The following is a 12,587-nucleotide window of genomic DNA, read 5'->3' on the forward strand; positions in this document are numbered from 1 at the left end:
GGGATTCCTGCTGAACCTACATATATTTGTGGGAACAGCATCCCCTCTTTTATGTAGGCACAGCTGGAAAAATTACATTTTATTGTTGTCTATTTCTCTACCTCTTATTTTACTCTTATAAATTCACTGTTCCCTTCTTCCTTGCTAGTCTGCTTTTTTTTATATCTTATTTTGCCATCTTTCTCTGCTCCATCTTCATACCTCCTAACAAATGAACAACAAATTAGACCACAAGCTTTAAAGGGGTTGGTTACCCTTGTGTTAACTTTTAGTATGATGTAGAGAGTAATATTTGGAGTAAATTTGCAATTGGTTTTGATTTTTTTATTTGTAGTTTTTTAGTTATTTTATATTTTGTTCAGCAGCTCTCAAGTTTCAGTAGTTATGTGGTTGCTAGGGTTCGAAGTACCATAGCAGAGGAGGACCTCGACAGAAAAATAAGGAATAATATTACAATAAAATTGTAGCCTCGCAGAGCAATAATCTTTTGGCTGCCGGGGGCAGTGAGCCCCATTTGAAAATTGGAAAGAGTCAGAAGAGGAAGGCAAATAATTACAAAAAAAAAAAAAAACTATAAAAAATCTAGTTCTAAAAATTTCTGTGATTTTTTTTTTACCTCAGCCCAGGGAGGCGGCACTCCCAAAAACAGTCCAGCAAAGATTCGGCAAAACAGGTGTAATGCAAGCGGGGCTGAGCCCCTGCGTGTTTATTCAAGCAAAAACAGCAATGTTTTGGGGGGCATAACCCTTGCTTGACGAAGGGGTACGCCCCGAAACTTTGCTGTTTTTGCTTGAATAAACGTGCAGGGGCTCAGCCCCTCTTGCATTACACCTGTTGTGCTGGTCAAATCTTTGCTGGAGTGCTAGCAACACCACCCAAGAAAAAAGTAGCCCCTACTATGTATATGTGACACATTATTTAAAAAAAGAGCTAAAGGCTACTTCCTCCATCAAGACAAAAGAAACCTAGACCTTCAATTACTTTTCATTCATCTGCTTTTTTTTTCCATTTTCGACAAAGCACAACAAATCTTGTGGAACTTTTGTTCCACCAAAAAGTCCCCCTGAAGCTGCAAATACAGTCCTCCAAAGGAACATCAGAAAAACAGAAAGAAGGTCAAGCTTCCTTCGATCCAATTGAAGTGGTGGAGGTGACACTTGCAGTTGAGAAAGGCTTGGATAGAACATCAGACAAATGAGTCTTCCAAATAATTTCTTTGGGGCGGAATCATGCTTTCTAAAAGGGTCAGCCAACTTCATACTTTTATCCAAGTCTATTAACTTTATTACATCCTAGAGAACAGAAATAAGGGTTTTACTCTAACCTATTCCTGGCTTTTTGAAAGACAGATTACTGGAGCAATTTTCATTTTGAAATTGCTCAGGTCCAGACAATGGCCTCCATATCTTCATACACAAGGGTCATTAACAGTTCTTTAACTTAAACATTTTCAGAAATCACTACTAATTTCAGGCCCTCCTCTTTGACCCTTCTAGTGCTCACAATAAATCAAGGCAGTCCTTGCAGACTACATGTGAGTACAGGACTTTAGTTCTACTTTATCTGGACAGTTTCCTCCTGTGAGCCCTGTCAAGAACAAACAAATCAATCAAAAATCCAAAAATTGAATGACTGGAAGGGATTCTTCTTCCCTTCCCAGTCGATCATCTTACGCAACTCTATGCAGCCCAAGGTTTCCTGACAACACAAAAAATTAATTCAAATATGGGCTGTGGCCAGACTGATATCACCAACACAGTGTCATAAATGTGACTTTTTCTGCCACCTTTTACTCAAAGAAAGTTTTCTATGCCATTTTCTACATGTGGACCATTTTCTACAACTGGCTGACCCTTCACAGCCTGTACTATTATGAACGCAAATGCCAGTCTACTTGAAAGAGGTGGCATGCTTGCCCAGAGAAAGGCACAAGGCAGGTGGAATGAGTAGGGTCAAAATCCCCACAATCAATATTGATCAGTAGCTTACAGTGACACAAACTTCTTGACATGGAAAGTATCCTTCCTAGTAGCAATAGCCTCAAAAAGAAGAGTATCTTCTCACCACAGGACTATTTAATAAGGCAATGGAACCAGTTCAGCAGAAGTTACACATTTAGTAAAACAAGGCTGCCCAGAACTAATTTAAATGTGCATAACACGAATGAGAAATAATAAACAAAGGAAAATATTTTATGATCTCATAATTAACTATAAATTTATTATTAACATGTATGTAGTAGTTCCATGTCAATGCCTTGTGTACTTTATTGTCCCGAATATACTTAACAGCGGTGTCTGTGCTGTAGGCAGGTGACCTTTTGTTATTGACATACCCACACCCCACCTGAATAAATAACTCCATCTGTGCACTCTTGATACAGACGTCAGCTGAATATGATTCACTTAAACTGGTTCAGCACAAACATTTTACTTTGAATTTATTTCTTTGATTTTTCTCTTTTTTTCATCTCCGACATCTCCGTATTTTTCATCTGTTTAAAGGGGACCAGTCACCCTAAGAAATAATTGCAAATTATTTTCTATTGGGTTAGTCAAGTATAATAAACTTTTACTTACACTATATAAATTATTTAAATCTTTTTACCTTCAGTCTTGAAGTTACACTACTACAGCAAGCAGACAGGTGCCATTTTGCATCATGCCAAAATATTTTTTATGTGCCATAATTGTGAACCTGATGTCCATGCACTGGCTACACAATAAGATGGTGAGGAGGGAGGGGGAAAAGAGCATCCCAAGTGTAGCGATATCAATGAAGTGCTGTATGGAAAGTGAAAGTAATTGTCTGCCCTGCCAAGGAAGGGCAGGCAATATATGATGGACAACTGGGATTTTAAAATGCCTTTATAATGGGTAGGGATGTGTTAATAAAAAAATGGAATTTGGATTTCATGTTAAATTTGAACAGGACTTTTATTATACCGCTTTTTAGGTTTAGGTGAGAGGTTCCCTTTAAGTGGTCAAGGATTTAGTGAATAAATTGTGGCTTATAAAGTCCCAGTCTTTATGAAGAGGAGCATGAACACAGCCTGACATATCATGGCAATAGAAGGTGCAAGTGATTTGCTGGGAAGTAGTTTTTAAATATTTTAAAACATTGTTATTTCTCTGCCTCATAAGCTGGTAACCTGCCACTCTGAAGCAATCAGACTAACTGCAGCCCAAGTGCAAGCATTAGGCTATTCTCAGCACAGAGACCAGCCCTGTATATTGTATAACATTATGTGCTGCTTTTTCATGTCCCAGAGATAATGTTCATATAATTGTTGTCTGAAAGCACGCCTCTAGAAGGTCAGCCTGCTACAAAACAACATTGACCAATTTGCCACCTAGTTCTCCCTAGCCACAAAGACTTCAATCCAGAATGAACTGGCATATGTTCCATATAACACACCGCAATGATCAGATTTCTTTATTTGCCGACTAGACTTCCCTTCCAAGTACACTGAACCATTGTTTGTATATGTTGTAACTGCACGGTTAAATCTTCTCTAAAACCCAGAATTTCTTTCAGTAATATATTTAAGTTGGACAGCTCTACTTTTTTGGGATTTAAAGCCACACTACACAAAGCCAGATAAATGGTGGTCTGTTTTTTAGGAGGCTGCCAATGGGAGAAAATATAACTAATATATATATTATATTTATTATATATAATATATATTTTGGGGAGCTAAGCCTTTTCTAAAGTTTCATTATTCTCTGCCTTTGCTTTCATCTAGAGCACTATGACCCTACAAAGAATGCATCAGCAAGCAAATGGGAGTTTTCTTGGTTTACTTGTACCCAACTGTCATATCCTGTATCATAGAACTGATTCACTTATTCTTTTTATCATTGTAGCTCCTTAACACTTTTAGGCATAGAATATTTTAAATTCACATTTTAGGTACAGAACAATCAATAACTGGGGTTGTTGTGTAAAGGGGCAAAATTCATGTTGGTAATTTGCTGCTTTAAGCAGAGGAGAGTGAAAAGTGGTCATTCTGTTGATTCTCAGTCATTCAGCCTTTCAGTTTATGTTCATTTCCATCATGACAACAGCACAGAGATTCACTCTCCAGTTAACTTTTAATATATTAAATGATGTCATATTCTTAGCAACTTTGAAACTTTTTTGTAGTTGGATTATTTTCCTCTTCCTCTTCTGACCCTTTTCAGCTTTCAAATGGGGGCCACTGACCCCAGAAGCCAAAAAACTATTGCTTTGTGGGGCTACAATGTTATTGTTACTTTTTATTACTTATCCTTCTTTTTAGGCCCTCCTCTATTCATATTCCTGTTTCCCTTTCAAACCACTGCCTGGTTTCTAGGTTAAACTGAATCTTAGCAAACAACTTCGGAAATTCTAACTGGAGAACACAAAGCTAATAATTTAAAAACTGCAAATAATAAAAAATGAAGACCAGTTGCAAATTGTCTCAGAATAGCACTCTGTACATCATACTAAAAGTTAATTTAAAGGTGAACAACCCCTTTAACTCAGGAGAAACAAAGAGGCTCTCCAATTCTTTGCAATGTAGTAATGGCAAACCTCATTGTTACACAGCTCTTTCTGCTGGAGGAGATGCGTGAGAGAAAATATGACGGCTATGCACGCTCAATTCAGAAAGCCTGGAGGAAGTATGTTGCACGGAAGAAATACGTGCAGATGAGAGAGCAAGGTATGGAATATCATTTATAGGGTTTGCCATTTTTATGAACTTCTCTTTGATTTCATAAGTTCCTTTTGTCTCTTTTTGAATGACATTGTGTTAGTGAGATCACTTCCCTCTTCCAAGTTAGAGATAAGAAGGTAGGAAAGGATAGGTAATATTAAAGATGTATTAAATATTTGGGGGGCAGTCTTGCCTTGTAATTATCCCACACCCCTTTTCAGCCCATGTATGTATACATTTGCTCATTTCCCCATGAGCAGACCTGAGCCTAATTAATACATTTTCACCCAAACACACATTGCCTCACAAAGAGGAGTCATTCACTGTCCTCTTTACTAAACATACTAAACATTCCCTATATGTCAGTGTGGGCCCTTGGCTTAATTCTAACATTGTCATATGTTCACACTGGAGGAAAGGAGGAGGGCATCTCTTTCCAAAGCTGGGAGCTGTCCGCTGTGATGTTTAGAATATGATGCGTGAATGGCATTTGGCATTTTACAATGAAGATTCACACTGACAGCAACAAGGAACCATTTCTGAGCATTTAAGGACTTCATTAGGCAACCCTGACTGCTAGCTTTGTCTTGGGTAGGTGCATCTATGCCAAAGGTCTCTAACTGGATAGCCCTCTTTTACAGGTAATGCATTTACACCTCAGTAACTACAATATATGCACATGTTTGTCTTGACATTTAGACCTACATAGCAAACTAGACACCAAAAGACTATTGCTACTAATTCATGCTACTAATTTGCTGATGAGTTACATAAATTGTTTAATGTACCATGTTTTTTTTTTCTAGCATCTGACCTGTTCCTTAACAAAAAAGAAAGAAGACGGAATAGCATTAACAGAAATTTTATTGGTGACTACATTGGCATGGATGAGCGCCCAGAGCTTCGGCAGTTTGTGGGAAAAAGAGAGAAAATTGATTTTGCTGACACTGTTACTAAATATGACAGAAGGTCTAAGGTATTGTAATGGCATCTTTACCATTTGGTGGGTCTACAACTGTACAAAAGCTTGTGTTGTACAAACAAATCTTACTAATCAGCTGCCTTTCTTGTCTCAGACACAATTCACTTGGCAGAGATACAGTTAAGGGCCTTTTTATAAAGTAGTGTAAAAAAAATGGCATAGAAATATGCCGCACAATACCGTTAATTGCAAGAAATCACCCCCATGAAATCCAGCCTAATTATTATGCTTTCTAATGAATCAGCATATGTGACTCCCAGTGTGAATATCAGCATTGCCAGTTCTTTCCACTACTTTTTTCAGAATTTTTTGTCATCTGAATTTCTTTCTATTGATTTGGATGGTTTATACAAGGTCTTAAGACTTGTAGCTGAGAGGAATTCCCTGTTCCAGAGACAGTAAATTACTAGACATGGCATGTTTGTTTTTCAGGGTGTGAAACGGGATCTTATTTTAACCCCAAAATCTGTGTACCTGATTGGGCGGGACAAGATGAAACAGGGTCCGGAGAAGGGGCTGGTGAAAGAAGTTTTAAAAAAGAAGATTGACGTAGAACGTATTCTCTCTGTCTCTTTGAGGTAAGTGACTACTTTAGATTTTTAGATTATGAAATTAAGATACATTGGTATTTTTGTATGTATGTGTGCATTACATTCCCTTTGTCACCTTTTTGTTGTCAGGAACCTACAGTATTAAACTTAGCATTTACACTTTTAGGGCTCTGGCACACGGGGGAGATTAGTCGCCCGCGATTAACTCCCTGTTCGCGGGAGACTAATCTCCCCGAGTTGCCTACCCCTGCCATCCCACCGGCGAACATGTAAGTCGCCGGCGGGATGGCAGACGCGGCGGGGCGATTTCCGGAAATCGACGAAAAAGACTCGCGAGTCATTTTCGGCGATTTGCGCGAAATCGCGTCGCCGCATGTGCCATCCCGCCGGCGACTTACATGTTCGCCGGTGGGATGGCAGGGGTAGGCAACTCGGGGAGATTAGTCGCCCGTGAACAGGGAGTTCACTAATCTCCCCCGTGTGCCAGAGTCCTTAGTGTTTGTTAAACCTACCCCCTGCGCTATCCTGGCAGGCAAAGCAAGAAAATTACTTGTACCTCTATTGTGGGATATGGGATGCACTAAAAAACTTGTCTGCTCTTCATTGTACTCATTGAGTTATCATATTTCCATTGTATTGCCCCATACATAAATGTGTGTTCATGTAACACTGTTGATAACTTAAGGTGGCCATACACGTTAAGATCTGCAAGGACGCCAAGTGTGCGGATCTTCTATCGATATCCCACCTACGGGTGGGCGATATCGAGCAAATTCAGGCTAATTCCAATTAGAACGACAGTAATAGGTGCTGTTGGTTCGGGAACCACATCAACAAGCCGATGCGGTCCCCGATCCAACTCAATTTTTTAACCTGCCCAATCAATATCTGGCAGGCCTGTCGTTAGTGCCCCTACACGGGCTGATAAGCTGCCAAAACGGTCTAAGGGACCGATATTGGCAGCTAGAATGGGCCTGTGTATGGCCACCTTTAGTTTGACATTCTGCCAGTACTACGTGACTTAGCACTGAATAGACCTGAGCTATTTCACTCTGGTATGGTGAGAGACAGAGTTTGACCTACATAAAGATTCTGGCTGTTTTTGGCACCCATGTAATCAATAGCTCTTTAGGCAACAGTATTGCTCCTCTTTCAGTAATCACAGTAATGCCTGTGATAAAGGGAAGCGATTCCAAGCATCTTGTTAACCATCATGGGCTTTCAGAACATTACAGTTCCTGGTTTACCCAGATTACAAATAAATAAGGACGGGCATGTGATATTTAATGAGATTTCTGAGTAAAGATCTAGTAAATCGTAAATTGAGTTAACAGTAATATGCAAAAGTAAAGGGGAAAAAGAGGTAAACATATGGGTATTTTAGTGTCTGTAGCTTTTAATGCACCTTATAAATCTCTTATATGCAAAACCGGTTAAGGCAGTGAATCGAAGAAGCTTTAAATCTGCACACTTGCTGTGATGGCTTCGGAAAGCTGATGTGTAGCCGGGAACATCTGTAAAACATTGTGGCCCTGTCGCCATGAGTAAGTCAGTGTAAGGATCCAAGGAAAAGTCTGCATAGGAGCAAAAAAATCTGTGAAACTATTTTATATTTTCTCACCCTTCTGGCACAGAGTAGTGACATCTGCTCTTGCTTTTGTGTTTGGGATTCCAAAGGCAGCCTTTACTTTACTTAAAGTGCCCTAATACCATTTTCCCTCTATGTGACTTAAATGTGTATTGTGTGTACATGTGTCATTAAAGAGAATAGCAAATCTCCACTACAAAGGGAACTGTCATGTTGGTGTTTCATTATTCTCAGCTCCACTATAATAGGAATTACACTGCTCTCCAAAAACTTTCTAGCTGAGCTGCATTACATCATCCGTGACTATACCTGATGCAAGAATTTGGCTATAAAGGAATATTTCATTATCCACTTCTCTTTTATGACTTTCCAGTTTTTGTTCTGGACTAGGTCCAAAATTGTGACTTACTCTATTCATCTTTTAATAACCCTATAAATATTATGTCCCTGCTATTTTAATACACAGTTTCCCAAATACTCACCAGGATTTGTGTTTCTTCTGTTCAGTTCCACGAAGCCAGACAATATGTTTCATGCGCTTAGTAGTAAAGTAATAAGTCTTATTGGTATGAATGATCAGGGTTATGCAACCATTTGTCTGTATTTCACATGTTGGAATTTCAGTGTTGTAGGGGCTTTTACCTGTATTTTGGGTGGAGCAGTAATGCAATGCTAAAGCTAGATGAATATATTTGATGGTATATGTAACACTTGCTCCATCTGGTACAGCCCTCGGTCACTTTGTGCCAATATCCTGTTTTTACTCTTCCCCAACTCCAGGCAAATCACCACCTAAAAATGCCCTGTATGATATCTATATGGCTGTTACTTCAGCTACACAACAGCTTGTCAACCTTTGTCTTTGGTTGAATGTTGAGGTACTGATACATGCAAACATCCTTCTTGTGGGTCTTTGTTTTCCAAATATACAAAACTCCCTTGTCTCCCTTGCTTACAGTGACATATGCACAACATGTGATTTGAGGTACAGCCACCCTAAGATTTCTTGTGTGTGGAAAGTTATTGTGAAAGCATATCCCTAGTGTATTCAGCAAAACTAGATTAATTCCCCATGTAGTTTCTTCCTTAAAGAATGTACCATTACTGTGGTGAGCTACAATCATTTTAGCTACACGTGGCTCATATGGTTTTGCTAGGATTGTGACAGTTCGTAGATACATGTTACAGTGCACAATGCCTTGTGTGAATCAGACTACTGATCTACTCTGGGTCATTTCTTTACAGCACTATGCAAGATGATTTCTTTATACTCCATGAACAAGAATATGACAGCCTGCTGGAATCACTATTCAAAACGGAATTCATAAGTCTTTTATCTAAGCATTATGAGGAAAAGACGCAAAGGAAACTACCTCTAAAATTTAACAATATGTAAGTAAACTTTTTTTGGGAGGCATTATATGTTTATAATGAAATGCATATAACCTTATAGTTGTGTAAGAATGGTGCTAGTAACTAATTAGTTCATTAGACTGGTCAAAATTACAGACCCAGTCTGATCATATAGGAAAAATATTTATTCATCTGGCATCCTATAGCCATTTATTTATGAACTAACATGTTTTGTGTTTTTTATTGGTTGTTCCTACTGTATCCATTCATATAAAGCTAGGTACATAAGGGCAGATGGAGTCAGTTTTTATAATGAACCTTGTTAATTCATCATGTTTTAGGGAGCAGAGGGTCTAGCCTATTAACTTACTGAACTGTCTTTCATTTCTATTTTTATTTCATCTCGGACAGGAATTCATTGGTGCATTTTATTAACCTATAGCAATCAAAGCACACTTAAAGGGGTTGTATAGTCAACTATCATAATATTTGTGTGTGATATGTTCCAAATTAAATACATTTGCAATATAAAGCCATTAAAAATGATCTGCTGTTTTTTAATTAGAAGCTTTTGTATTTTGCTATATCTTTTGCTATTCCCCTGAAATGAGCTCTGATCACAGCACCCAGAAACCTTCAGGGCCAATGGCCGTCCTGATATGAAAAAAACCAGGGGACTGCTTTGTACTAGACTTGAAAAAAAACCAAAAGCAGTTACTGTCCTATAACAGACTTGAAAAAAGCACAGGATCACTGGAGCGTCATTGGTCAGTTGCTGAACAGAGCAAGTTAGGCACAGATAAGGAGGGGAAACATGAGTAGAGAGTGAAACACACCCACTCCTCATTCTGCTGTAGATGCCTCATTTTGCAGGTGTCAGGCAGTACTGGGTCGGGTCGCCAAGGACCCAAAAGAGAACCTGGCCCCCTGGACACTATTTAAAAGCAATCAGAAGTGTAGGTATAGGCCCATGGAGTCTCTAAGCAAAAAGTGCTCTTTGTCTCTGCAGTGGGTCTATCCTACATGGATGAAGGAGAGTTTGCTCTTAAGTCTACATCAATTAAATTATTTGGTTTTAGGTTCAAAGTTCCAAATATATACAAAAGTCAGCAGCTTATTGACCAATGTATGGGCCCAAAATTTTGCCTTGTAAGCCCAGGGGTATAATAAGCAGATCATTCCTATTTAACCTCCATTTGAGTGGGGGTAAATCAAGCAAAGAGCTGCTGGTTGTATGGCAAACTATCCTGAAGTTGGCTGATCAGAGATAATTGCTGTCTGATTGCTTTAGGTTGTTCACGCCGCCGCGTGTGCCATCCCGCCGGCGACTTACATGTTTGCCGGTGGGATGGCGGGTCATGGCAACTCGGGGAGATTAGTCGCCCGCGAACAGGGAGTTTTGTCGCAGGCGACTAATTTCCCCGTGTGCCAGAGCCCTAAAAGAGATGGAAAGGCATTTTGGCTTTTTATTGCCAATAAATTAGTCACAATAGTGCAAGCTAGAACTCTATATTTAATCTGTATTTAGCTTGTTCTCAGTAGCTTCAATGCTGCTGGTAGATCAGATTACACAGCACAGTTGGGAGGGGAAGCAAGAGAGCAGAAGAGCGGGAGAGAGGAGCAAACTGAGCAGGCTCATGCCGTGCCCTGAAGAATTTTTCTGAGAGCAGGGAGTCTGACACAGAAGAACATGTGTACACAAAAGGAGACAAGACATCCTGTGTTTCTTTTCTGTAAGTGCTTATGGCTGTATTTACATAGACCTTTCTGATAAAGCTTACTTAGTTTTTACCTTTCCTTCTCCTTTAATAACAGTAAATGATTAATTGAGCCTGAATGTAACTGAAACTACTGTTTTATTGATGTATCTCAGGCAGAACACCATAAGATTCATCTGTTTCCTTTGCAGTTGTGTTGTATTAACGCTTTACTAGATTCTCCATTCACAAAAAAATGTATTTTTTTTCATATATAACAGTCTTGATATGAAGTTAAAAAAGGAAAACTGGGGCCCATGGAGCGGAGGGGCTGGCTCCCGCCAAGTGCAGTTTATTCAAGGATTTGGAGATTTAGCAGTGTTGAAACACAGTAGCAAGGTGCTCCAGGTCAGCATTGGACAAGGCCTGCCGAAGAACTCCCGTAAGCAAAGCCACTTAATTCTAAATCATCAACATCCCTATTTCCAAAGAAATTCTTTGCAATCTTAAACAGAGTGTCATATTTCATGATTTCAGGTCCAACCAGACGGAACATTACAAATGGAAGAGGCAATGCTAGTAAATCTAAGTCTTACCCAATCAGAGCTGCCCCACCACCACCAGGTAATATATTCTCCTCCCTTTCATTGTATGTTGTCATGCTGTGAACCTGTAATAGAATGCAAAATGAGAATTTTGCTTACCTTCATATTATGAATTCAATTTCTTCTAGTCCAGACACCGTAAAAAACAGAATTTACGATATGAAGGTTGGTGAAATTCTCATTTTCTTTTGCATTCCTTCCATGTCAGTACAGATGGGATCTACCAAGTCATGCCTCTAAACAATAAGAGGTGGGAATACATACAATAAAACTAACAGATGCTAAAAAGATAAAACAACAAGACCAGCAGTACAGCCATGAAACGGGGAAGCTGATAATGTATAGCCCCTGAAAATGAGAGTCCATAATGCTTTACCACCATAAGCAGCCTGTGATCCCCCTCTGTGTGGCCCCCCACCTGTCTGGCTGCTGTGACTATTTACCTTTGTGTAAGATTTAAATGGTATCAGTACTGAGTTTAACTGGCCCCCTGTATTGTTTAATCATGTAATCCCCTGTACTGACAACAAAAGCTACAAATTCCAATCTACCAAATATGGCATAAGATAAGAATCAAGCATCACAGAATGAAAACAGACTATTCCCTGCTACAAGGGTCCCCTCACAGACTAGAGGGACTTCCACACTATGGTTGCCAATACATGCAGCCCCAGCTGGGAAGGACCCTCTGCAAAACAAGACAACTGTCACAGCCACCCACTAGTGCCACAGTCATAACTCTGACACTGGCCAGCTCACTAGTGTTACCACCCCAGCAACCACCAGCAGGCCAGATTATCCACACCATTATCTAGCCACAATTCTGATACATTTATCACTAGTGCTGGAGCCATGTACCCAACCCAAGTGCCCAACTAGATAGCATTGGCTGTCAGCAGCATGAAGACTTCATTTGGAACCCCAGAAAAGGCTGCTTGTAAGGTGCAGACTTATAGTGAGAAAGGAAGGAGATAATATGCTGCCACAGTAGTACAAACCCCCAGCCTGTCCTGGAAACACCTTGCATAATAAAAGCCCAAATATACACTGTGTCTGCACAGAGGCTGGCTCACAAATAACAGTTTTAGATATCAACAGTAAGAGGAGAGAGCCCCAGAGGGACACATGCA

At 39.6% G+C, this 12,587-nt stretch overlaps 1 protein-coding gene across 2 annotated transcripts in view; it reads left to right on the plus strand.

Moving 5' to 3' along the window:
* The window catches only part of myo1e.1 (myosin IE, gene 1), a 110,983-nt gene that overhangs the window by 90,786 nt on the left and 7,610 nt on the right, over positions 1-12,587 (plus strand). For both annotated transcript variants that reach the window (NM_001128025.2, XM_031897669.1), the window contains 6 exon segments: positions 4,573-4,687; positions 5,488-5,657; positions 6,096-6,241; positions 9,048-9,194; positions 11,134-11,294; positions 11,390-11,476. In NM_001128025.2, coding sequence (NP_001121497.2) covers positions 4,573-4,687; positions 5,488-5,657; positions 6,096-6,241; positions 9,048-9,194; positions 11,134-11,294; positions 11,390-11,476 — 826 coding nt within the window.

Source organism: Xenopus tropicalis, chromosome 3 (assembly GCF_000004195.4).
Source record: "Xenopus tropicalis strain Nigerian chromosome 3, UCB_Xtro_10.0, whole genome shotgun sequence".
In the NCBI taxonomy this organism is placed as follows: domain Eukaryota; kingdom Metazoa; phylum Chordata; class Amphibia; order Anura; family Pipidae; genus Xenopus; species Xenopus tropicalis.